Source organism: Dama dama, chromosome 1 (genome assembly GCF_033118175.1).
Source record: "Dama dama isolate Ldn47 chromosome 1, ASM3311817v1, whole genome shotgun sequence".
Classification (NCBI taxonomy): Eukaryota; Metazoa; Chordata; class Mammalia; order Artiodactyla; family Cervidae; genus Dama; species Dama dama.
This window is the reverse complement of record NC_083681.1, coordinates 63,074,745-63,102,035: the sequence shown is the minus strand read 5'-3', so window position 1 is coordinate 63,102,035 and position 27,291 is coordinate 63,074,745. Positions and strand designations below refer to the sequence as shown.

The following is a 27,291-nucleotide window of genomic DNA, read 5'->3' as shown; positions in this document are numbered from 1 at the left end:
CACAGTTGTGTTCTTAGTAGTTGTAGGTGAGGTTGTCAGAGAATTCCTTAACAGCCCCTATTTCACTCCCAGGTGCCAGTTCTCTGGGGTCTTTGCTATGAGTTGGAATAGGACAAATGCTCTGAAATCTAGAAAATTGGGGGTTCTATTCATGTAGACCTTTGAGTTTTAGGACTGAGTCAGGAACTTAGCTATTCATCTCAGGGGCCATAGTCCCTGACTCAATTTCAAAGGTAGGGAGATTACAGATAGGAAACTTGGAAAGCAGATAGGCACTGGGCTTTGGGAAAATTTTTATTAAGTATCTTGAAATTATAGTATCCTGGCATGTTGTTGTTCAGTCACTCAGTCATGTCTGACTTGTTGTGACCCCATGACTACAGCATGCCAGGCTTCCCTGTCCTTCACCATCTCCCAGAGTTTGCTCAAACTCATGTCCATTGAGTCGATAATGCCATCCAACCATCTCATCCTCTGTCGTCCCCTTCTCCTCCTGCCTTCAATCTTTCCCAGCATCAGGGTCTTTTCCAGTGAGTCGGCTCTTCGCATCAGGTGGCCAAAGTATTGGGAGTTTCAGCTTCAGCATCAGACCTTCCAATGAATATTGAGGGTTGATTCCTTTTAGGATTGACTGGTTGGATCTCCTTGCAGCCCAAGGGGCTCTCAAGAGTCTTCTCCAGCGCCACAGTTGGAAGCATCATTTCTTCCCCACTCAGCCATTTTTATTGTCCAGCTCTCACATCCATACATGGCCACTGGAAAAACCATAGCTTTGACTAGATTGACCTTTGTAGGCAAAGTTATATCTCTACTTTTTAATATGCTGTCTAGGTTTGTCATAGCTTTTCTTCCAAGGAGCAAGTGTCTTTTAATTTCATGGCTGTAGTCACCATCCACAGTGATTTTGAAGCCCTAGAAAATAAAGTCTGTCACTGGTTCCATTGTTTCCCTGTCTGTTTGCCATGAAGTGATAACCAGATGCCGTGGTCTTTTGTTTTCTGAATGTTGAGTTTTAAACCAGCTTTCTCACTCTCCTCTTTCACCTTCATCAAGAGGCTCTTCAGTTCCTCTTTGCTTTCTGCTATAAGGGTAGTGTCATCTGCATATCCGAGTTTATTGATATTTCTCCCAGCAATCTTGATTCCAGCTTGTGCTTCATCCAGCCTGCATTCCACATGATGTACTCTGCATATAAGTTAAATAAGCAGGGTGACAATATACAGCCTTGACATACTCCTTTCCCAATTTGGAGCCAGTCTGTTCTTCCATGTCCAGTTCTAACTGTTGCTTCTTGACTTGCACACAGGTTTTGCAGGAGGCAGGTAAGGTGGTCTGGTATTCCCATCTCTTGAAGAATTTTCCACAGTTTGTTGTGATCCATGCAGTCAGAGGCTTTAGCGTAGTCAATGAAGTAGAAGTAAGATGTTTTTCTGGATTTCTCTTTGCTTTTTCAATGATCAAAAGATGTTGGCAATTTGATCTCTGGTTCCTCTGCCTTTTCTAAAACCAACTTGTACATCTGGAAGTTCCCGGTTGCAATCTGTCTAATGGTATATATCATATGTCTTTGAAGTTCATATTAACCTTAAATGTTGACTTAACATTTTTTGAGTCCAGGGACTTCTTAGAGATCATTTTGACCAAGGATTAGCGGACTTTTTCTTTAAATGACCAGCTAGTAAATATTTTAGGCTTTGATAGGTAGATGGCCTTTGTGACAGCTGTTGAGCTCTGCTATTGTGGGAAAGCAGCCATAGACAATTCAACAACAAATGGGTGTGGCAGTGTTCCAAGAAAACTTTATTTAGGGAAGTAGGCGGCATTTGGCCTGCAGGCTGTAGTTTGTGGATCTCTGATTTATAACAGCCCTTTTCTTTTTGTAGGTAAAGGAACAGTCTCAGAGACTTTAGGTGACTTATGCAGGGTCCTATAGCTGGTGAGGAACAGAGATAAACTCTAGAACTCTAGGCCTCTTGGCTCCTAGTAATTTTTTCGCCGCTTTCTCATGCAAATAGGCTGGGGGCCAGGAAAGCACTTTATTAGTATTTCAAGTATTTATTAAATACTTGAAAGTTACTTAATCCTCTCTCTAATTCTCTGTAGGTGGTTATCATCTTCTATTTTGCAGAGGAGGAAACCGGATTAAAGAGGTGAAATAACTTGCCAGAGATCACAGTCAGTCTAGTCATACCATGGTATCCACAAGGGATTGGTTCCAGGGCTCACTGAGGATATCGAAATCCAAAGATGCTCAAGTCCCATAGTTGACCCTTTGTATCCTTGTGTTCCACAACCGTGGATACAGAGGGCCAGCTGTAATTGGTAGAACTGAGATTTGACCCTGGTCTGTCTGGCTCCCAAATTCTGTCAGAGTAGGATGCCCCTCTAAAACATATTTCCTTATATTTGTCTTTCACCATGTTTCCTTGTTGTCATTTTATTTTTTTCTGTCTTGCTATCTCTTTGCAAGAAATGCTTGGTTTCTTAATGTTACATGTTAAATGTCCAACATGTAGCACTAACCATATAAATTTTAGTAATTTTTTTCTCATTCAACTTCTGGTTCAAATAGCTTTTCAGCTTGTTTACTTTCATACTGAACTTTAAAAAAAATAAACTTTTTTGTAGTAATTTACATCACAAGACAGTTGCAAAGATAGCACAAAGAGTTCCTGTGAACCCCTCAGCCAGCTTCAGTTTCTCCTAACATGCCATCCCGTGGGACATTTGTCAGACTAAAGTCTTCACTGGCACATTACTGCTCACTAAACTCTGGACTTTATTTGGAATTCCTCCGATTTTCCATCAGTGGGATCCTTTCTCAGTTGCCTTTTAGATCCTTTTTCATTTAGTTGCCATGTGTCTCCTCACTGTCCTCTGGCCTGTGGAAATTTCCCAGCCTGCCGGTCCAGCCTCGGCAGGATGCAGGGGGTACCCTCAGGATGAACGGCGTCGGCGAGAGAGAGAAGACACGCGAGACTAGCCTTGACAGGGCCAAGTCTGCGAGGGAGACAGAGAGAGAGAGAGAGAGAGAATGACCAGACGGAGAGAGAGAGAGAGAGAATGACCAGACGGAGAGAGAGAGAGAGAGAATGACCAGACGGAGAGAGAGAGAGAGAGAATGACCAGACGGGGGTGTTTGCAGGGTCTGGCAGAGTCTGGCAATGCTTTATTTTTTACCATAGCTTTTATACCCTAAGTTAGTACACTTCTAAGGGGAAGATAGTTTAACATTACATCAGCTTGTTCGTCACGAAACCAGGGTGTTTTCTGCGTACTTCCTAGTTTATGAGGGTCTTGTACATTATCTTCTGGCCTTGGGGCCTATTAACATTTTATGCAAGTCAGGTGAATGTAAACCTATTTTTTGTTTCTATGGTGACCTTAACTGAAAGGTAACAGTGTCATAGGGAAATAGTACAGAGTAGAATTATATTATTGTTAATACAAAAATTAATCTTTCTGCAAAAGTTGTCAGTTGCGTTTATCTAAGAAGTTTACCCCATACTGACTGCGACTTTGGTGAGGCAGCTTCTGCCTAGCACTCCTGACTGACAATTAACAACCATCTCATTGTTACCACACTAGGGCTAAGTTCTTATTTCTCTAGATCTTTAACTATATTAACAATGGTTTTTTTTGTTTTTTTTTTTAACAATGGTTTTTATAACACAACCTTAGCACATTAAAGGCAAAAATACAGCAAGCAAAAACACAGCAAGCAAATCACAACCCAATAACCACCTATAGAATAATTTTTCTTATGTTTTCTAATAGGACTCCTTTACCCCTTAAAAGGGCTCTATATCTATTAGGGCTTTTATATAATCAGGTTCTATATGCTAGTTTATGATTAGGATATTATAAGCAATCATGCATATTAGTACCAAGGGCATAAATGCATTTGGCTAACAAACTACCAGCAAAGGAGTTTAAATTAAAACACTCCTTTCACCCTGAATAATCTCATAAAATACCACCACCTGGGAAACTTATTGATTAAAGTTCTAAATTGATTCTTATTTGAGAAGAGATCGGGGAAGGCCTTCCTGCCTGTGTCAGAGAAATTAGGGAGTAGTCCATTGAGGCAGGCATCAGAAAGACAGATATCATCTTTAAGGTGAGCGCTGGGGGCAGCTTTTCGAAATCCCTGAAAACCTGATCTGCCTTGCCTGTCAGGCTTTCTCCTCGTGACCTTGTCATGGGTGGGATCTCATGAGCTGGCCTTTTCGAAAACCCCTGAAAACCTGATCCGCCTTGCCCATCAGGTTTTCTCCCTTATGGCCTTGTTAGGGGTAGGGTCTCGTGAGGTGACTTTTTCGAAACCCCTGAAAACCTGATCCGCCTTGCCCGTCAGGTTTTCTCCCTTATGGCCTTTTTAGGGGTAGGGTCTCGTGTGTTGGCTCCGGGCACCAGCCTTTCCTTATCTTTCACAGCCTTGACTTTGAAGCAGTACTGGTCAGGTATTTTGCAGGATGTCCCTCAGGCTGACTTTGTCTAAAGTATTACTCACGATTAGATTGGACTAAGGGGTTTTCAGGTTACTACTGAGGGGAACTGTTTCTTTTATCACATAGCTGGAGGTGTGTGATATCCACAGGCTATCACTAGTGATGTTAACCAACCTAGAGAAATGTGCACAGATCAAAAATAAAAAATAAACAAAGAAATGTGCACAGATCATAAGTATACGACTCAGTAAACTGTTGCAATGTGAACTTGCCCATTGTAACACCCTTCAGGTCATAAAGTAGAATAATTACCTAGAACCCGCTCTTTTTCTCGGGGGTAACCACTATCCTGATTGCTAATGCCACTGAGTAGTTTTCTGTCTTTTTGAACTTTATATAATTTGCATGATTAACTGTGTATTTTGTGTAAAGTATTTTTTTCATTTGTGAGATTCAGTTGTGTTGTGTGTAACAGTATTTTGTTCATTTTTGTTATGGTATAAACATTCCATTATATGATTAGACCACAGTTTATATATGTATTCTACTGTTGCTGGATAGTTTATTTCTAGTCTTTGACTATTATAAATAATACTGTAAATCATTTTTAAAGCAATTTTTATTAGGGCATAGTTGATTTAAAATGTTGTGTTAGTTTCTGCTGTATGGCAAAGGGAGTCAGTTATACATATACATATATCCACTCTTTTTTAGATTCTCTTCCCTTGTACGTCATTACAAGTGTTGAGTGGAGTTCCCCGTTCCTTACAGTAGGTCCTTATTAGTTGTCTATTTTATGTATAGTAGTCTGTATATGTCAATCCCAGTCTTCCAATTTATCCCTGCCCCCCAATCCTAAGTTTGTTTTCTACGTCTGTGACTCTATTTCTGTTTTTAAATCATTTTTGATGTACTTATGAGCATATTTCTATCAGGCAAATATCTAGGATTGCATTTGTTGGGTGGTATAGTATGCTTACATTAAACTTTAAAAAATACTGTTAATTTTCCAAAACGGTTTTACCACTTTACATTCTGACTAGCACTTTAATGTTGTCATTGTTTTTATTTTAGCCTTCCTAATGTGTGTGTATGGTAATTTTAATTTGCATATCCTTGAGGAGGTAGAATGACGGTTTTATTTCTGGCTTTCCAATCCCTATATGTCATTTCTTTATTCTTCTTGCTTTATTGAACTGGCTGGGGCCTTCAGTGCAGTATTGGGTAGAAATGATAATAGTGAGTATCCTTATCTTTCCAACTGCAGAGGGAGAGCTTTCAACAAGATGATGTTTGCTATAGGTTTTTAGTAGATACTGTTTAGCGTATTGAAGGAAGTCCCTTAAGATCCTAGTTTGGGGAAAGGGTTTTTTGTTTTTGTGTTTTAAATGAATAATTGAATTTTATCAAATCCCTTTCTACTTCATTCTGTTAATGCTCTGAATTACATTGATTGATTTTCTGAATGTTAAGCCAGTTTTGCATTCGTGGAGTAAACTACTTTGGTTAGAATGTATTATCTTTTCCTTTTTATATATTGTTGGATTAAATTTGCTAGTATTTGGGGTTTTTACATCTATGGTCATGAGAGAGTTTGGCCTGTAATTTTCCTTTCTTGCAATGTTCTTGTCAGGTTTTGGTATCAAGATGATGCTGGCCTTGTAAAACGAGTCGGGAAGTGTTGCCTCTTTTTCTGTTCCCTGGAAGAGTTTATGTAAGCCTGGTCTTATTTCTTGTTTAAATGATTAGTAGAATATTACCAGTGAAGCTATTCAATCTTGGAGTTTTCATTGTGGGAAGCTTTTAAATTAAATTTCAATTTCTTTATCAGATTTAGGACTACTCAGATTTTCTACTTAGTCTCATGTCAGTTTTGGTAAGTTGTGTTTTTCTAGGAAATTGTGTACTTCGTGTACATTTTCCAATTTATTGCTATAAAATTTTTCATAATATCCTCTTTGTAATGCTCGCTGGATCAGTAGTGATTTCACCTTTCCATTTCTGATATTATTTGATATTATTATTTCTTTCTGTTATTCTTGATCAGTTTTGCTAGGAAGGGCTAATCAATTTTATTAATGTTTTCAAAGAACTGACTTGTCTTTGTCAATCCTCTGTATATTAATATCTTATTTCTTATTTCATTAATTTTGCTGACTTCTCTTTGAGTTTACTTTATTGTCACTTTTTCCTGACTTGAGATGATTACTTAGATTATAGATTTTTCAGCCTTTCTAATTTTCATCAAATCCCTTTAGGTGTATAAATTTCCCTTTAAACATAGCTTTAAGTTCATCCCACAAGTTTGAATATGTTGTGTTTTCATTAACATGCAGTTCAAAATATTTTGTGATTTCTTCTTTGACCCATGGATTGTATAGAAATGTATTCCTTGATTTCCAAACATTGGGGGCTTTTTTATAATCTTTTAAATGTAATTTATGTTTTAATTCCACTGTGATCAGAGAATATACTCTATATGAGTTCAGTCATTTGAAATTTATTGTGATTTGTTGTGTGTCCAGCATATAATTTATCTTGGGAAATATTCCATGTATACTTGAAAAGAATATGTATCTCTCCTATATATTTTTTGCCATTGTTGCCAATTAGTACTATATATATAATTAGGCAAAAACTGTTAATCTTATTCAATCATCTATACTCTTATGAAGTTTTTGGTTTTCTTATTCTGTTGGTTACTGAGAGAGATATGTTAAAATTCCTTACTGTGGTAGGCAGAGTTCTGAGAAAGTTTCCAAGATTCCCATCTTTGTGGTACATGCCTGATACAATGATTGCCTCGACTTAAATATGAGTGGTACTATGGATATAATTGATTTTAGTCCTGTGATTAGGTCATATTATACGACAAAAGGTAAAGGGGTTATACAAATGTAATGAAAGTCAAAAATTAGTTGTTTTTGAATTAATTATTAATCAAAAGGGAAATTATCCTGAGCAAGCCTGACCCAGAGGGAACTTAAAAGGAACTGGGCCCTTCCAGAAGTCAGAGAGATTCAGAGCATGAGTATCTCTCCTGTTGGCCATGAGCAAGCAAATTGGCATGTTGTGAAGAGGGCCAGCTGATAGGGAATGGCAGATGGCTTCTCAGCAGAGAGCTTCAGTCCTGCAACTGCAAAGAACCAAGTTCTGCCAATAACCCATGAGTCTGGAAGAGAACCCCAAGCAAAGGATGCATAAAATGAGCTAGCAGCCCCAGTTAACACCATGATTTCAGCCTTGTGGGACCTGAGCAGAAGATCCAATTGAGTCATGCCCAGAATTCTGACCTGCAGAAACTGTGAAATAGTAAATGAGTGTTGCTTGACACTTCTAATATTGTGGCAGTAGAAAACTAATATACCCATTATAATTATAATCTTTTTTCCATTTTAATTCTGTCATTTAAAAAATATATTTTGAAGCTGTGTTATTAGATGTACAAAACTAAAGTTATAATGCCTGTGTAGTGAATTTAACCTTTTTGCCTTTACAGAAAGTCCTCCATTACCTCAAATAATGCTATTTGCCTTCAAGTCTGTTTTGTATGATTTTAGTAGAGCTATTTTAGTTTTCTGTGTTTACATCTTTAAGATGTACCTCTTGTATATGATTGTGTTTTGTTTTTCATCTGGTCTGTCAGTCTGATTTTTAATTAGATTATTTAGTCTGTTTATATTTAACATAATCACTAATACATTTGAATGTAAATATACTATGTTGCTGGGAAGCCCAGGTGGTTCGGTGGTGAAGAATCCACTGCCAATGCAGGAGACGCAGTTTGATCCCTTGGTCGGAAAGGCCCCCTGGAGGAGGGCATGGCAACCCACTCCAGTACTCTTGCCTGGAGAATCCCATGGACAGAGGAGCCTGGTGGGCTACAGTCCTTGGGGTTGCAAAGAGTTGGATATGACTGAGTGACTGAGCAGGCATGTGTGCATACCTTGTTTCTACTTTTTAATGGTGCCACCTAAGCAGGTTTTCCTTTTTTTGCATTCTTGTTAATTATCTTTTATTCCATACCTCCTTTCCTTTCTTATTTAACTTCTTCTTTTAGTGATTAGTCTAGAAATTAAAATATGTATATATGACATAATTGAAGCCTATTGTAAAATTAATACTTTTACCACTTCCTGAACAATGAAAGATCCTTAAAATAAATTTCTTTACCTCCCTCTTATCTTTTGTATTATAGTTTTATGGTTTTAGTTTTCAACATATTTTATATCTTTGAAAACATTATTACTATTTTATATGTTCAATATTATTTTAGATTTACCTCCATATTTACCTCTTCTAGTTGCCCTTTATTTCTTCCTGTATCTTCATGCTTTCATCTGGGGTAATTTTTCTTCTGCCTGAAGAATTCCTGTTAGCATTTTTTTTTTAATTAGGGACTGCAACTGCTGAATATTTTCAGATTTTTTTTTTTTTGGTTGAAAAATGTTTTTATTTCATCTTCACTTTTGAAGTATAAATTGACTAAATATAGAATTCTAGTCAGCAGGTGGTGGTGTGTTTTTTTTTTTTTTTTCCCCAGCACTTGAAGATACTACTCTAGCTTCTGTTGTTCTGTAGATAATTTAGCTATCAGTCTCAACTGTCATTCCTCTGAAAGTGACTGTGGCTTTTCCCCCTTCTCTGGTTGCTTTTAAGATTTCTCTTTGTCTTTGATTTTCAGCAGTTTTCCAGTAATGTGTCTAGGTGGTGGTTTTCTTTGTAATCACAATGCTTCCTGAGTTGTTTTCATCAGTTTTGGAAAATCCCCAGCCCTGTGATAATGCTGAAGCCTTTGCTCTGTTTCCCAGCTTTGTGTTTGCTTTCAGAATTGGTAGTTGCCTCAAAGACAAGGTAGCGCCAATGGCCTGACCAGACTCTCAGTTTCCCTGTTCTGGACCAGCCTCCCCCAGCCCAGACCCTGCTGGTTCTCCAAAAACCTTGAAACCAATATTCTGTTCAGTTTTTCTACTTCTAAGCAGAAGGTTTGGCCCAGTAGCCTGGTGGGCCATTGCTGGGAGTGACTCTCTTCTCTTGGTATTTGTAATGATACTTTTTGAAGCTAGTTTATGCGGCAGGCTTACAAACATGAAAATCAAATGCTAGGTAATGTCCTCCTAGAATGAACCTACACCTAAGTCCTGTATTCCTTATTGAGAAGCTTGGTGAAGACTCTTGAACAACATCTGTTATAGAGGACTTCTGGAGAGTTTTTTTAAATAGAGAAGTTTATTAGATTAAGAAAAATGAGCTATGCTCTTAAGTTTGCAGTGTAATGTGAAAAATTAATGTGGATTTCACCAGTGCCTGCCATTCCATATTTTACTTAATGCCAGTGCTTTCCCCCTGGAGAGGAAACTGGGGGATTTGCTTGCTCAAGTGCTTCAAATGTCAGAGCCAATCTAAAGTGATGTAATGGTTCTCTGTATATTCAGTTCATTTCCCTATGTTTCAGCAAGTACCTTTTAGGCAGAATTCAGTTGGTCTCAAATTGTTTCATTGACTAGCAGGTACATTGGAATTCCTTCTTAGATTTAAGGCTGTCATTGTTTCATAATTTGCTTTTCTGTGTCTCTGCAGAGGGTGCTCGAGAGGAAGACCTAGATGCTGTGGAAGCTCAGATCGGCTGCAGGCTTCCTGATGATTATCGGTGTTCTTATCGTATCCACAATGGGCAGAAGTTAGTGGTTCCTGGGTAAGATGTTCACTGTTTGGGGCATTTTTTATTATACAAAGTATTTTCTAGAATGTAAACAAATTGTATTTGTAGTTATTCTTAACAGATTAAAGGAGTATGAGAATATCCTCTTGTTTCTTGTAATAATCCATAAGACAAAATATAAAGCTTGAATTTGATTTTGCCAAAATAGATTATGTCTCAAAATCATCATTTCTATCAATGCATCTTTATAGTTTAAATGAAGTCTGGTTGGAGGTGGGGCTATGGGACATGAGATAGGGGAGTGTGTGTGTGTATGTGTATAATTTAACTAGAACTGTTATGAATCCTTGAAATGTTTACCCTGTTACAGGCCAGGTAAATTGTTTGGGAGAACTTGTGTAAATTCTGTGTATCATACATCTAAAAAGTAATTTGCTCAGAGCTACATATACTTAACCAAAGAAAACATAGTTTTGTCCTATTCAAGCATAGCCTATTAGTTTTGTCCTATTCAAGCATAGCCTGTCATTGAATAGCCTATTTTGAACTTACTTCCAAAAGATATGAAGTATTCACTGTGGATCCTTTTGGTAAAAGCAGAGCATACAGTAGCTGTCAAATTCACTCCTGGTTTTAAAAGGTCTAGTCTTTGAATGATTCTACTCCTTTTGTTCCCTTATGAAGTTAAGCTAATTCAGAGACTTTGCATTTGTGACATGCTAATAGGAATTTAGGGAGAATTTTGCATTGTTCTTGTTAGAATTTGATATCTCTATGTGTGTGAAAAATCATATGAGGCTCTGTTACCATTTTAGATCGGAGTTGAGTGAGTACAGGGAATCTAGAAGAAGGTGATCGCTCATACCAAGGTTACTGAGGTTCAGATGTCAAATACTGGGCAGTTAGAACTAGATAAGCCTAAATCACTGATTTTTTCTTTTTCTACTCTTGTTTTCCTGTCACACTGCAACTTGACAAAAAGGAAAAATTGTCATATTTCAAGAACAAACAGGAGAGAACTTTACTAAAGGGGTTGCTCAGACTTGACATGACAAACAGGTCATGAGTTCAACACAGGGATTTTTATCTATCCACAGCTCAGTGAGACTTAGGATGAGACTCTTGCAAAGACTGAAACCTGTGTTATTCTCGTTTGTCTACCATGAGATGAGTTTATAGACACCAGACATCCCAAGTTTTTGAAAATTTGAACAAAGTATAAGCTGATCTCCATTTATTCTGCCTGGTAGGATAGAGTAAGCCAAAGGTTGTATCAAGATAGAAGTATCAGAGAGAATATACTCCTTTAAACATAAAATTAGTCATACATATATATATAGCAAAACACTGGCAAATTATGGCAAGATAGGTTTTTGAAAGCAATAAAACTGTTTTTCTTTTTAAAAGGTTGACATTTAGACATTTAGGCTTTTAATTTAAATCAGAATCTTTCCACTCAAGAGTTTGAATTTAAGATATATAGAAATTGTAGTGTTTCATGTATTCCTGCTTTAGAATTGACATGGTAATCAGTTTTCATAAAGTTGTCAATGTGAAATTAGTACTCATCAAAAAAGTTGCAGTTCACTAAATGTTTGAGTCTGTGTTCTCAGGTTGTTGGGAAGCATGGCACTGTCTAATCACTACCGTTCTGAGGATTTGTTAGATGTCGACACGGCTGCTGGAGGCTTCCAGCAGAGACAGGGACTGAAATACTGTCTCCCTTTAACTTTTTGCATACACACTGGTTTGAGTCAGTACATAGCAGTGGAAGCTGCGGAGGGCCGAAACAAAAATGAAGTCTTCTACCAATGCCCAGTAAGTAGGAGCTGTGCTGAGAGGTGGCTTTCAGGTGTGTTCTGATGAAATGTACATTAGGAATTTTCAGGACTGTGGAATGAGTATATTTGTATCAAATGTAATTTGATTATAGACCTATCTAACTAGAGGGCTAGTACTCTGATTTAATGGCATAAAATACTAAAAGAAAATCTCACCAATGGACAAACAGTGCAAACAGTTGTACGTACAGAGGGGAAGCTGCGATTTGTATTAAGGCATTTTAAGTTTGAGAAAAACTAATGAGCTTCTTGCTGAGGTGATTAATTGTAATATCAGTTTCTAACTTTAAAAATTTAGTATTTGCACATCATTTGATTCAGGTTCTGAGTGCAGTGGAAACTTTCTAAACTCTTTCTTCAGCATGTATTTGGGTTATTAAAAAATACAGATCCTTTTTAGGAGGTTTTTGTTAAGATTTTCATGTACACACAGAATATCATGGCATTTGGTCTCATTCTTATTTCTTCAGTTCTCAGTCATTCCTCAGTTACAGACCTGCTGCTTTTTTTTTTTCTAGATGTGAACTTTTAACTTAAAAGAGGAATTTAAATTATTTAAAGAACTTTCATTGCTTTTAATTTTTTTCTAAGCATTTGCATATCTTTATCTCCTTTTTGACTTAGTAGTTCTGTAGGGTTGTAGGATAATGACTTGGCCTCTCCATTTCCTGAGGGAAGTGATAATCTAGAATTGTTCGGGTCCATTGACTGAACCCAAAGCCCTGTCTTCTGGGTCCATAGGTCATGTATCATCTCACAGTTTTAACATCTTAATTGTTCTCTTAAAGGATCTTTTTTTTTTTTTTTAAGTTTATTTGAATACTGACAGCAGTGTATAAGCATTTTAACTGTTTTTGAGAAGTGCTTGGTGTTCTTCTAAGAACTTGATAGAAAGAGCCTAAATACAGAAATCATAAAAACAGAAACTGAAAAGTATGAAGAACGTCTGAGTATTGTTTAGAGCACTTAAGTTATTGTTGTCTGTTCTGCCTTGTCCCCAGGGAAGGATACAATGAATAATACGAAATTAAGTAAAATGTACAATATTCAATTATAATATTCTTTTTCTCACCTAGGACCAAATGGCTCGGAATCCAGCTGCTATTGACATGTTTATCATAGGTAAAACAAAAGTCTTCTTTTCTCCCTTCTTCCTTCTGGTCAGAAACATTAAGTTAGTAAAAACTTGTCTGTTACTTGACCAGCTAGCAATTTTATATTTGTATTTCTTAGAGCTTGTTGGTTCATAAAGTACTATAACTATGTTTTTTTAGAATAGCCCTTATACTTGACTTGGGTTTCTACTTGGAAAAAAGCCGTGCCCTATACAACCTTGTTCTCTTAGGATTCTTCTGTAGAACAGTGAAATATATGGAATAGCTAGAAATGTGTATATAGTTCCCTTATACACACATGCAGTTTCCATCGATCATATTAATACATAATTAGAGAGATACAGATTCATGAAATAACTGTACTTGTTCTCTTCTAGTGCTAGTGCTGTAGTAAAATACTGGTAAGTCACACCAGAGGCCTCAAACCAGCAGTCTTCAGAGACCAGTATAAACTGGGCCTTATAAACTGCTTGGCACACCTGAGTTTTCTTGGTCTTAAAAGGGTTTTCCTCATAGGATTTTTTAAAACTTTTTATTAAAACCAATTAACAATGTTATGATAGTTATAGGTGAACAGTGAAGGGACTCAGCAATACATATACATCTCAGGATTTTGAGAACAAGTCAATCTGTTTACAAGAGCATCTCACCCCTTTGTTGTTCATTCATTCTTGTTTTGCTTAGATTTTGCTCAAGTAAGACAAGCATCCTAACTCTCCGTTCTGCTTTTTAGAGGTATTTCTAACACATATTAAACATCCTCATGTGTTAATAGTGAAGGGGCCTTCCAGACCAAGGCATCTATAATTGTATCTCCTAATTGGAACCTTGAGTAGAGTATAAGTTTCTGTGGGTTCAGACTATGGCATATTCTAGGTTTGTATGTTCAAGTTATGGCATGTTCTAGATTTAATAAATAAACTGGTACAGCCACTATGGAGAACAGTGTGGAGATTCCTTAAAAAACTGGGAATAGAACTGCCATATGACCCAGTAATCCCAGTGCTGAGCATACACCCCAAGGAAACCGGAAATGAAAGAGACGTGTACTCCAGTGTTCACTGCAGGACTATTTACGATAGCTAGGACATGGAAGCAACCTAGATGTCCATCAGCAGATGAATGGATAAGGAAGTTGTGGTACATATACATAATGGAATATTGTTCAACTATAAAAAGGAATGCATTTGAGTCAGTTCTAATGAGTTGGATGAACCTGGAGCCTACTATACAAAGTGAAGTAAGTCAGAAAGAAAAAGACAAGTACTGTATATTAATGCATATATATTGAGTTTAGAAAGTCAGTACCAATGATCCTACATGCAGGGCAGCAAAGGAGACATAGATGTAAAGAACAGACTTTTGGACTCAATGCAAGAGGGCAAGGGTGGGGTGATTTAAGAGAATAGCACTGAAACATGTACATTACCATATGTAAAATAGATGACCAGTGCAAGTTTGATGCATGAAGCGGGGCACCCAATGCTGGTGCTCTGGGACAACCCAGAGGGATTAGGTAGGGAGGCAGGTGGAAGAGAGGTTCAGGATTGGGGGGACACACGTATACCTGTGGCCGATTCATGTTGGTATGTGGCAGAAGCCATCACAATATTGTAAAATAATTATTCTCCAATTAAAATAAATAAATTTTTTTTTAGGAAAAGAAAAAGGGCCAGAGTAAGCCATTAATAGACATTGAGAAAAGAGAAAACTGGGTTGGATGGCATCACTGAGTCAGTGGACATGAGTTTGAACAAACTCTGGGAGATAGTGAAGGACAGGGAAGCCTGGCGTGCTGCAGTCCATAGCGTCACAGAGTTGGACACTACTTAGCGACTGAACAACAACAATTGCAATTTACCTGCTCTCAACTGATACCTTTAAAATTTTAAAGCTGTATACTATAAGACTCAAGCTTAAATTGTATCTTCAATCATTCCCTAAATAGAATTGTAAGTAAATACAGATTGTAAATTCAGCATCAGACTTTCAGTGTGGTAGAATGCAGAAACTAGGTTAATAGAAACCATATTATGAAGAAATTCACTGAACAACATTGATTAAGGGACTAATTAATATATTCTAGGCATTGAGATGTATTAACAATAAATGGTAGGGGTCTGAGAAAGTTATTATGTTATATTACCTAGATGAGGCAACATAATTCACGCAAATACTTGCTATTGATCTAATCACTAGGTCACAGATATATGGTCTGGACTAGACTATCCCAGTCATTCTCTGCTTCGAGTTGGTCACTGAGAATATGGAGGACATTCGAATCTATAGTAGCACAACTGGGCTGTGTGTGTTAGTCGCTCAGTTGTGTCCGACTCTTTGCAACCCCATGGACTGTAGCCCACCAGGCTCCTCTGTCCATGGAATTTTGCAGGCAAGAATACTGGAGTGGGTAGCCACTCCGTTCTTCAGCGGATCTTACCAACCCAGGGATCAAAGCCAGGTCTCCTACATTGCAGGCGGATTCTTTACCGTCTGAGCCACCAGGGAAACTGCTTTGGGGTATTCCTGATGCCCAGAACTCCACAGTGCTATACCCCTATTAAATGTCCAGACTGAGCCTGGCTTCTACCAGAATTTTGTGTGTGAATCAGAATTTGCCTAGTAGACCAGGGATATACTTTGTTCATCTGAAGACAGCTGCTGATATCTTTTTCTGTAGTTTCTTCCTAGATGTAGCTATATCTCCTTCATTCTATATGTTCTAGGAATTATAGACAGAGGGCTTTTCATTCTTGTACCAGAACCAATTAAAATTTAAAAATTATCTGTTTAAAGTGTTAAAAAGTAGTTTGAAGGAAGTTGAAGGATTCCCTACCAAGGTAGTTAGGAAATACGATCGCTAAAATTGAGGATAGAAATTTACCTAGGATTTGTAGATGACACCTATAAATGTTTCTAGTTTTGATATTGCTAGATACCATTGTTAAGCATAGAGAAATTATAATTTTTTCCCTTGTTTCCTGTGTAGATTTTTAAAACGTATTTGTCCTTTTCTCCCCCCCCTTCCTTGTTTATAGGTGCTACTTTTACTGACTGGTTTACTTCTTATGTCAACAGTGTTGTATCAGGTGGCTTCCCTATCATCAGAGACCAAATTTTCAGGTATTTCACTCAGACCTGTTTGGTTTGGAATGATTATAAATCAGAAAAAACCATTAGTTACACATCATGAGATGAAGTTTCCCAGGAAGGTTAATATCAGAACCTGTCATCTTGAATCTCATTATTTTATTCTCATTTTAAAGCCAAAACATCCAAACAATTGAATGACTAGTATTTTTTCATCTTGAAGAATCAAGAGAAAAAAACTGATTTTTATTTAGGAGCTATGGCTTTATAGTAGTTATATAATTGGGGGGGGACAGGGGAGCTATTACCAATTAGTAAATATATTGTGACCAGCAAGGCAGTAACTCTTGACTCCTGGAAAATGTTATTTATTATCTCTGGAACATTCACATGTTATAGATGGTATTAGAGGTAATCTTGGTTCACAGTGGCCTGGTTGGCAGAAATGATAGATTAATTATACATTAGAGGCCTCTAGAATAACATATTAACACACTTTTATTGTCAGAGGCACCATTTAAAGGGCATAGCTGGGTTTTCAGATGTTCCAAGTTTCCTTAGCTCTGAAAACTGAAATAAGCTGTTTTTAGTTTCCAAGTTAGTTACTAATCCATTATTTGAACCACTGATCATTGAACCTTGACTGCTATCATTACTGATGCAGAGTCTTCAAAGTTTTCTAATTTGTTTTTTTAAGTTTAATAAGGTCCCAAATATGTTTTAAATTTTTTATCCTAAGGTAAAATATAAACTATTTTGCATTGTATCTTTAAAACTTATATCTTATAGAATTGAGGTTTGTTGATTTAAAAATGTTTAATTTTTTAAAATTACCTAGGTATGTTCATGATCCAGAGTGTGTAGCAACGACTGGGGATATTACAGTTTCAGTTTCCACATCATTTCTGCCAGAACTTAGCTCTGTACATCCACCCCATTATTTCTTCACATACCGAATCAGGTGAGAATTTTAAATGGGGATGCTTTTTAAAATTGTGGGATATAGCTCATGGATGTGTTATCATCGCCCTATTTGATATGATATAAAAAACACATTTTGAAAAGCAGCTTCTTGCTAAAGTGTGGGAGTAAGTGGATAGCAAAAAAATTTTCTACAATGTAGTGTTTATAAAATATTTTGAGTTTATATCAACCTTTAAGTTGTTTCTTCAATATAAGTATTGTGCCCAGTACTTTAAGAGGTGGACCACCAAGTTGTAATCATCATGAAAGTTCAGTATTAGAGTTACGATGCATTCTAAAAGCTATGAATAACTTCGCTGGTGGTCCAGTGATTAAGACTCTGTGCTCTCAATGCAGTGGGTACAGGTTGCATCCCTGGTCAGGGAACTAAGATCCCACATACTGCACAGTGTGGCCAAAAAAAAAAAAGCTATGAAATTGCCCAAGATAAAACTATGCATTTAAGTTTTAACTAGCTTGTCTATATTTAGTTAAAAATGAAATAAATATTATTTGAATACAGCCTCTATAATTAGACATAGTGCTGAGCAAACCCTGGATTTGGTTAAATAAAAAACATACTAAATTCACTTTAATTAGTACGCTGTACTGTGAGGTAAAGATAACTCATTACCTTAAGATATTAAGATGTATTTTTTGTTTTTAGATGTATTTTTAAATACTTTATGATGTATAGATTTTTACAATGCCTATATATACATATGCATACATACTGGAAATAATGGTAACATATACTTAACCAGGAAGCATTCTAGGATTTTGGTATTGTATCCAGCTTTGATGTCTAGTTACATATATTCAGATGAATCTGTTTTAATTGTTTAATTTACATCCTGCCTAGGATTAGGATTAAGATATGCTTAAAATAATAACACCTATACATGCTTATAGGGTATTCTAAATGAAGATGAGTCAGCAGATTCTCAGAAAAAGGAGGGAAATAGTAGTGTTGGGAAACAGAGTGAAGGGATGATTCCGGTAACTGAGCAGTAGATGCACGAAATAGTGACATTCTGCTCTGAGCTTTCTAGAAGCTAATGGAGAAAAGGGAAATGGGCTGCACAGCCTTGTGGTGAAAAAAAGACTCCATTTTCTTACAGCAGTTTTTCATAGCACTGTATTCTAGAATGTGTTTCCCACATTGGTCATTTGAACACAAGATTGTTGGCACCACTCTGTTTGGTAATTTTTGTATTGCCCTTTCTATTGTTGACCCTAACTGACAGTCAAGTGTGTAAATTGAATGAAAGCATTTCTGTGGGTGGAGTCCAGCCAGTATCTTTGAGAGCTTACAGGAATAGATGATTTACACAGACTTTGGGTTGGTTTTCTTAATTTACTTTGGAAATCCCTTTCACCATCTTAGCTCAAATACTATAGCTCTTAAACAGAAGAAACCAATGTGTCTCTACCACCCTTTTTTCTCCAGGATTGAAATGTCAAAAGACGCCCTTCCTGAAAAGGCTTGTCAGTTAGACAGTCGTTACTGGAGAATAACAAATGCTAAAGGTGATGTGGAAGAAGTTCAAGGACCTGGAGTAGTTGGTATGTAACCCAAGATTTGAGTTTAAACATCAGTTGCTTCCGAGACATTTTGGAGAATATATATGTGATACATATAATTGCTTGGTAAATACATGATGTAGTAGTGGATAAGATGGCATTTCAGTGTGAAAGATACCATAGATTCTGGATTCTCCTAACTTTAATACAATAAATATAATGTATAAAGGTCATTATTTTATCAGTTTAGTACCTTAAACATGAACTTTTCTAAAAGGATAGCAAACTCAATTATTCAGGGGTTAAATCTCCATTCTGTCCATCACATGGGTTTCTTGCTTTCCCTTCTTAACTTCTTATATTTGTTTTAGCTGGAAAATTATTCATTATCATATTCTATAGGGTTGCCAGGTATAGGACAGAAAAAGAAAATAAATTTCATACTGGTCATCTTTTTTAATTTCAGGGGCAGTATTAAAATTAATAGCACAGATTTTATTGTCAATTATCTCTAGCCTCTGATTACAATTGACATTTGGCTTTTTAAAAAATTATGAGTATCATAAGTTTCTGAGCCCTCAGATTCTTCAGTCTTTTGTTGTACTTCAGGAAAATATTATTACTTAAGCAATGCAGTTCGGTTACTGGTCCTAAGCATATGTAGGATTCAGTTTAAATTTGTTTTAATTAATTGCCACAAGTAGGGTCATAGTCTACATCTCTTTTTAAGGAATTATTAAGGGTCTAGTGCTAAAGAACTTTATTAAAGTTGTAATTCTTTTTCAGTCATTTTGTCTGTTGGGGTAAGACCTCTCTCCCTTGTGACTGCACTTTGTCTGGGCTAAATGCTGAAGGGACATCTTCAGAGTTTTATGTTTTAGTTTCTTGCTACTTTTGAACATTTAAATTATCCTTATCTCTGTTTGAATTAGAGTCTGTGACAGTTTTTATTACCCATGTCTTAAAGAGTGTGTCTTCAACACCTCTCCTTTTCTGGTTTTTATTCTGATACTAGATATCACCGCCTCCGCCCCCCATGCATATACACTGTAAGGAATTCGGAGAATACAAAAAAATGTTAAAATACTCATAATCCCATCACTGTTACCATTTTGTTATATTTCCTTTAAAAATTGTTTCTAATTATGTATTTGTTTTAATATAGTTTAAAGAGGACATGTCTTATTTGCTATAATGAAGAATTAAATTTTATACTTTGATTTATTGTTGCTGTTTTCTCTGCAGGTGAATTTCCAATCATCAGCCCAGGCCGGGTGTATGAATATACAAGTTGTACCACATTCTCTACAACATCAGGCTATATGGAAGGATATTATACCTTCCATTTTCTTTACTTTAAAGACAAGATCTTTAATGTCGCCATTCCCCGATTCCATATGGCATGTCCGACATTCAGGGTGTCTATAGCTCGATTGGTAGGTTAAATTTTCCTCTGGTGCTGATTTACATGATTTTGTAGAATGAACTCCACAGAGGGTCTTACAAATAGTTTGTAAATGGTATTTCAGAGAACCCTAGAGATTTTGAGGGAGATATCTTTGGGGGGATGGGGGGATATGTGAATACATTGGGTGGGAGTGGACAGTAAGTAAACTAGGCTCCATATTCTTTAATCAGTAACTCTAGTGTTATCTTTTTGTTGTTTTTGTTTGTTTTAAAGAAACTATTTTTTAGAGCAATTTCAGATTCATAGCAAAATTCAGCAGACGGTATAGAGATTTCCCATGCTTCAGTACATGCATAGATACGTCCATTATCAATATCTCCCACCAGAGTGGAACCTTTGTTAGAATTGACGAACCTACCTTGACACACCATTATTGCCCAAAGTCCATAGTTTACATTAGGGTTCACTCTTGGTGTTGCATATTCTATGAGTTTGAATGAATGTATAATGACCTGTATCCTCCATGTAAAGTAGTTATTGATTTTAAAGGTTCAGTGTCTTTTCCAGTTTCCAAAAACAGTTTTGTTGCCTAATGAGAATCACTATACTGGACCAGAGTTGCCTTTATTTTGTGAAGACTGGGGAAACAATTTCTTAATGTGTTTTTGTTAAAATTCCCAATTTTAAAAAATAATACAAATATCCTATAAAATCATTACAAAGAAGATTTAATGGATAGACTTGTACTTTTAGTAGTCTCTCTTTGGGATAATTTCCTAATTCAACTAGTCCTATTTTTAAAATCTTGTTTCTAGGGTTATGACAGGTATAGCAGTAACCCCAGTCTTACCAGCTATATGATTAAAGAAATTTATTATGCTCCAGTAATACAATAGGAATACCATATGAATTGCATATCCAGAATGTAATCAAGTCATAGATGTCAGATATTTAAAAAAAGCTCTCTAGCTCCTGGGGTGAGTCTGATGGGTGGGTCCAAAATAAGTCTGGGAAGATAGACATGATGTTAACATAACTTAGATACATTGCCAAGTCCAGTTTGGAAAGAAAAGGATGGTGATGAGACGCCGCCAATAATACTTGTGGTATTTCTGGTGAAAAGAATCTGCAGTCTTAGCTTTGGAAGTGAAGTTTAGCTTCCCTCCCAATGTGTATTTCCAACACTGTGAATTTGCTACTTCCTATAACAGTCTTCCATTTTTGAGTAGCTCCATTTCTGTATGAGATTGATATCATCCTTAAATGTTTGATACAATTTATCAGTGAAGTCATCAGGGCTAGAGTTCTCTTTGTGGGGCCATTTTGAAATATGAATTTTCTTTAATATTCGTATTTTCTGTTCCTTATTTCACTTTTGGTAATTTGTGTCTTTCAAGGAATTTGTCCATTTGGTCTAAATATTGAATTTATGTCTATAAAGTTATTTGCAATATTCCCTTGATATCCTATAAGAGCTATAGTTATACATAGTGTTTTATTCTTGATATTGGTAGTCTGCATCTTCTCTTTTGTTCATCACCTTAGCTAGGGGATTATCACTTTTATTGATCATTTAAAGGAACAATTTTTGGTTTCACTGTTTTTCTCTATTTGCTTATTTTCTATTTCATTGATTTTTGGAGTTATCTTTATTTCTCTCCCACTTACTTCAGGTTTAATTTTCTTTTTTTTTTTTTTTTAACTTCTTAAAGTAGAAGTTTAGATGATTGATTTTAGACCTTCTCTCTAAGCACTGTTTTAGCTGCACTTCACAAATTTTTGTTTTTTATAATTAACATTTAATTAAAAATATTTTCAGATTTCCCTTGTAATTTAATTTTGATCTGTGTATTTTTCTAGAAATGTATTGATTTCCAAACATTTGGAGCTTTTCTAGTTACCTTTTGGTTATTGCCTTCTAGTTTTGTTATGGTTAGAAAACTTGCTGTGTATAATTTCAGTTTTTAAAAATGTTTTATGGCCTAGCATTATGGTCTGTCTTGGTAAATTATCCTTGTGTATTTGAAAGAATGTGTATTCTGATATTTGGGGAATATTATTCTATAAATGGCAAGTCAAATGATTGTTTTTCAAGTCTTCTTTATATTTACTGATCTTTTTTGTGTATGTGTTTGTTCTCTGAGAGATGATTCTTGTAATCTCCAACTGTAATTATAGTTTTGTCTATTTTTTTAATTCTGAATTTTTATTCTTTTAAATTTGTTTCATGTATTTTAGTTATATGCAAATATGTTTAGGATTGTTATGTGTTTTTAATGAAGTGCTTTTTTTATTGTTATAAAACCTCTATCTGTGACAATATTCCTTGCCCTAAAGTTGCTATATATTCCTGACCTAAAGTGTAAAGAGTGTTGACGTTTGTTTGCGCAGGCAGTTTGCGCAGTTAAGTTACTGTTGAGTCAGTTGATACTGTTGAGGCTTGTTTTTTGTGTTTGTTAGGGTGGGGATAGAGTAGTCTTTACTTAAGTACAGTAGTTCTTAGACTTTCCAGTCTCATGATCCCCGTAAGCTCTTAGAAGTTATTGAGGACTCCAAAGAACTCTTGCTTATGTGGGTATACAACATTTATCATGTTAGAAATTAAAACTGAGGAATTTTATATTTACTTACTCCTTTTTTAAAGTTTAAAATTTTGAAATTTATAATTTCCAATTCCGGTAATAAACTCATTACATGTTCAACCTTCTCTTAACTATGTTCTTACTTATTTAGAGTTTTAGTTTCCTCCTGACCACAAAGCATGTGAAATCTTGATCTCCCTTGTGGAAAATGTTTTCTCTTTCTCCAGGATGAGAACTCAATAAAATTAAATGAGAATTCTGCACTTATTTCTAATCAAGATGAAAGAGGCAGTGGGGATTGTATTTCTATTGTGTTGTATTTGTATTGTACCTTTCCTATTTAAAAATTTAGTTTTCTTGATACAGAAGTTGAGTTGTCATCATTTGTCCCCTAACCATGTATTATCATTCTTAATACTACTTTTTGTTTTATACTTTGAATGCTGCTATAAAAATTTTTTTTTGGTTGGTCTTAAGTCTTTTCTTGGTCTAGGTAGTTTGTTTTTGGACACTTTAGAGGCTCCTGCTGCTTATTTATTTCCATTCTTGTCTGTGTGTTCCCTTTTCCATCTACTGTTATTGTATATGCACTTTTGTCTGAGATTATCAGCAGTCTTCCTCTTGAGCTACATTGATTTTTTTTAAACAGTTTTTCTGTTCTTAAGATAATTAATAGTCATACTACCTGGATTTAATGTTTCAGAATTTCCTAAGTTTTAATCTTCTCCCCCTTTTGGACCTTCTACTGAATTTTAAAGTCTTTATTTCCCAGAATAAGAAAAATCAAAAGATAAAAGTAACAAAATATGTTATGTTTATGTATATTTTCTGATTGTTGTTGTTAGTGTTATAATAAATCCTGAGTGATGATTACTTTGACAGATAATAAAGGACACTTCCTTTCTCCCACATTCATTACTTTGCTTGCTCAACAGATATTTATTGAGTACCTACTAGGTGCTGGGGAAAATGCAGTGAACAACACAATGAAAATCTCTGCCTTCAGGGATGTAATGTACAGCATGGTGATTATGGTTAATAATACTGTATTGCATATTTTGAAAGTTGCTAAGAGAGTAAATTTTAGAAGTTCTCATCACACGAAAAAAGCTCTGTATCTATGTATGGCGATGGATGTTAACTAGATTTATTGTGGTGACCAGTTTGTAATGTATACAGATACTGAATCATTATGTTGTACACCTGAAACTAATATAATGTTTGTCAATTATGCTTCAATAAAAATAAAAAATAAAAGAGAAGAAAGTTGAGGAGATTAAAAAGAAATCTCTGGCTTGGAATTTACATTGTAGTTGGAAGAACAAAGTGTAGTAAATATCCACTCTTCACTTATGTCAAGTAGTCATAAGTGCACTGGAGAAAATCAGAGTAAGGGTGCTAAGAAGTGTACTGTTGGGTTGTTCTGATACAAAGATGTGTGAGGGACAGCCTTGGTGACATCTGAGCTCATGCTTGAAAGAAGGAGAGGGAAATGGGCGGATGTGTAGCCGAAGGGTGCTCCAAGCAGAGCAGCAAGTACCGAGGTGCTGAAGCGCTCACGCGCTTGGTGTGTCTGAAGGAGCGCGCGGAGGCCAGTGTGGCTGGAGGCCAGTGGGCAGGGGAGAGCAGTCAGAGGCGGCGTCGCGGGGCCGTGGGTGCCATGCCATAAAGCCGCGGGGGAAGGACTTTTGCTGCCATCACAGCCCAAGCTTCCCAGTACTTCCCGCAGTACAGCTAGGTCCTCCTTGCCATTCAGAATTCTGTCCAATTATAGTAGCTCCTCTCTTGAGTCTTCAAAAATGTATAAGACAGAAAACCAACAGCAGAGTAAGTCAAGACTCGACTAGAGACATTGATTAAAAGGAATGGAAGTGTCCAAGAGACGTTCAGATGCTGGATATTCAGTATCACTGCTGCCTTATTCTGATAGTCTTCAACAAGTTAATTTAAAAGTGGAGGCTACTGAAGGTGGTTGGTTGTCTTACTAGACCTCTTGTTGACAGTACATAAAAGTTACCAGCAGAGGTCGTAACTTAGTTATATTTTTATATCCTTGCTTCTGTAAGCAGGCAGGTTAATAAAGAATTGTTCCACAGTACATTAATAAATTCAGTAAAATTTTATCTTGGGTTGTTAGAAGTGGTCTGTTCGCTACCTTCTGTGAATTATCAACCACCATGTAAAAAATAACTATTCTATTGATGAAATATATTTACTGTGAACACATTGAGCATTTTAAAACTTGTTATAGCATACATACTCTAGAATCTTAACGTTAGCATGTGCATCATAAGCATGTATAAAAGTCTGTAAAGTTCTATAAAAAAGTATAAAATTCAATGAGAAGTCTATAAAAATTCATACTTGGCATGCCCAGTTGTTTAGATTCTAGGTAAAGGAGAATTTGTATTAAATAAAAAAAAAACCTGATGGAAGTTCTTATCAAAAGATTGTCTTCTCTTTCAAGGAAATGGGTCCTGATGAATATGAAGAGATGGAAGAGGAAGAAGAGGAGGAGGAGGAAGACGACGATGACGATTCAGCAGACATGGATGAATCTGATGACGATGAGGAAGAGAGGCAGAGGAGAGTCTTTGATGTTCCCATTCGAAGACGCCGCTGCTCTCGCCTTTTTTAGCAAGCCTCTGCTGACGGAAGCCCTAGGATGAATCCAGTCTTTTAAATAGATGTTTCAATAATGTCAGTAACTAAACTGTTCTCAGCTTATATTAATAGCAGGAAGACTAGCAGGAAATACTGTGCCAGGCCCTGGGTTCTGTGCGGCGCTACTTTAGGAATTGGAATGTTTGGGTTTGCTGTGTGTTTTTGAGGTAGAGGAGGAAATGGGAATCTTTTTTTCTCTTCTAGGAGTTAATGGGAGAATACTTATCTAGCTAAGGAACAGACATTTCTTTATTTAAAAAAATTTTATACTTATAAAAATATGGAAATGGAAGGGAATTGGTTTGAAAGAGGATTTAAAATGAATCAGAAATACCTACACAAGGATAGAGAGAAACTATGTGACTGAATGGTTCTGTGAAAAGACTTATAAGTTATATAGAAATGAACAGAATTTGTAATTAGGCTAATCCATTTAGTGATTCCTATATATTTTGTACCTACAGGGAACTAACTGACTAAATAGCTTGACTGCCAGTTGTTTGTCCTTAGACAATCTATCCTTGAATTTAGAGTTTTCATCACAACCTTGAATTTAAAGCTATCAGTATGGCCTTGACCTTAAATCTAGTCTTCAACTCTACCAACTTTGAATTTAATTTAAGGTTTTCAACACTATGACCTTTACCACACTGTTCACAGATGCTTCATTTTTGAAATGTAGTGTGTAAAAGTATGTATTGTGTTTATTAACAAGGTTATTCACAGTGTCTCATGTAGTCTAAATTTGTAAATACTGCTTCTGTTTTGTTACTTGACTGTCTAACTTTGTGATAAGTGACATGAATTTTATCTTAAGATCAAGTATGTTTTCCTGAAACATATAAAAGATTTTTTTTTTTGTAATAATATATAATTGAGAGTTTGGAAATGAAATCCTCCAAATGTCAAAACCTCACATTTTGAAAACAAATTTTGGTTCCAATCCTGTATTTTGTATAATTGCCTATTTCCCATAAATACATATATTAATAAGCCTTTGCTCTTAAAAGGAAGATGAAATCAAAACTCTTTGGCCTATTGCCAGAGGCCCACTCAGAGTCATTTTCTGGCTCTAACGAAACTCTGTCGTGATTCTACCTTCCCTTTCCCCCAGAAACAGTTCTTTTGTAGGGAAAACTGTGGAAAGAAGGAAGTATATACAGGATTAAGAAGTTGCCATCAGAGAACTTAAAGGCAAACTTAGTCTTTCATATTGGCTAACATGAAACATGTCAGAATGTTCTGAAGTGGAGTAAATAGCTTTTCCTGCCCTTTTTTTTTTTTTTAAATAGAGTATTATCAGGGTGCCAAATCCTTTTATGCCTATCCTTTAAAAAAAAAAAAAAAAAAACACTGGTTTTTTGAAAAGTAAACTCCCAATAAAGTAGTAACTAAAAGTAGTAAATGTTGGAAGTTAAAGCTGGTTCCAGGATCCTTCAACCATTCTTTGCATCTTTCACTTTATGTTGACTGAGTTCTTCCTAAGGTGTGATTGATTAGTTGATAACCTCAACTTTTATTTCATTGGCAAGAATGTGTATTCACACAGAAAAGGGATCTAACAGTTGGTCTGACTATACTTTTGGTGTCATGAACCCCATTTCTGGCTCTGAGGTCCCTTCAGAACACCACTTGTCTTTTACTCATTTGTCTGAAGCTTGATGTATCAGAATGAGGCAGATAGGTAAACAGTAACCAAATAGCTCAGAGTTTTTTTCTTCTTGTGAAAAGTCAGGTAACTAGCTCATGGCTGTTAAGGTGGCCCAGTCTTTTCAACATTCTGGATCACTTCCATCTTCCTGTTCTGCCATTTGTAGCAGCCTTTACGATCACTCATGGCTTCAGTGTAGCAACTGCAGTCATACTGTGTTCCAGGAAGGATAATGAGAAAAGGGGAAAATTAAATGGAAAGTAAAAAGTCAAACAAGCCTGGAGAGGTAAGCCAGCCAGGTCTCTTAACAGGAAAATAAGTAGAGATGGGGCAAGAGATG

General features: G+C 36.2%; 1 protein-coding gene across 1 annotated transcript in view; it reads left to right on the top strand.

The window, feature by feature from the left end:
- FBXO3 (F-box protein 3) overlaps nt 1-26,250 on the top strand; it is a 34,715-nt gene extending 8,465 nt beyond the window's left edge. Inside the window, exons 4-11 of the mRNA XM_061151690.1 lie at nt 10,032-10,146; nt 11,727-11,931; nt 13,031-13,076; nt 16,108-16,192; nt 16,998-17,120; nt 18,573-18,688; nt 19,892-20,082; nt 25,104-26,250. Coding sequence (XP_061007673.1) covers nt 10,032-10,146; nt 11,727-11,931; nt 13,031-13,076; nt 16,108-16,192; nt 16,998-17,120; nt 18,573-18,688; nt 19,892-20,082; nt 25,104-25,274 — 1,052 coding nt within the window. The 3' untranslated portion in view covers nt 25,275-26,250. The remainder of the gene's footprint in view (nt 1-10,031; nt 10,147-11,726; nt 11,932-13,030; nt 13,077-16,107; nt 16,193-16,997; nt 17,121-18,572; nt 18,689-19,891; nt 20,083-25,103) is intronic.
- Nucleotides 26,251-27,291: the final 1,041 nt, after the last annotated feature.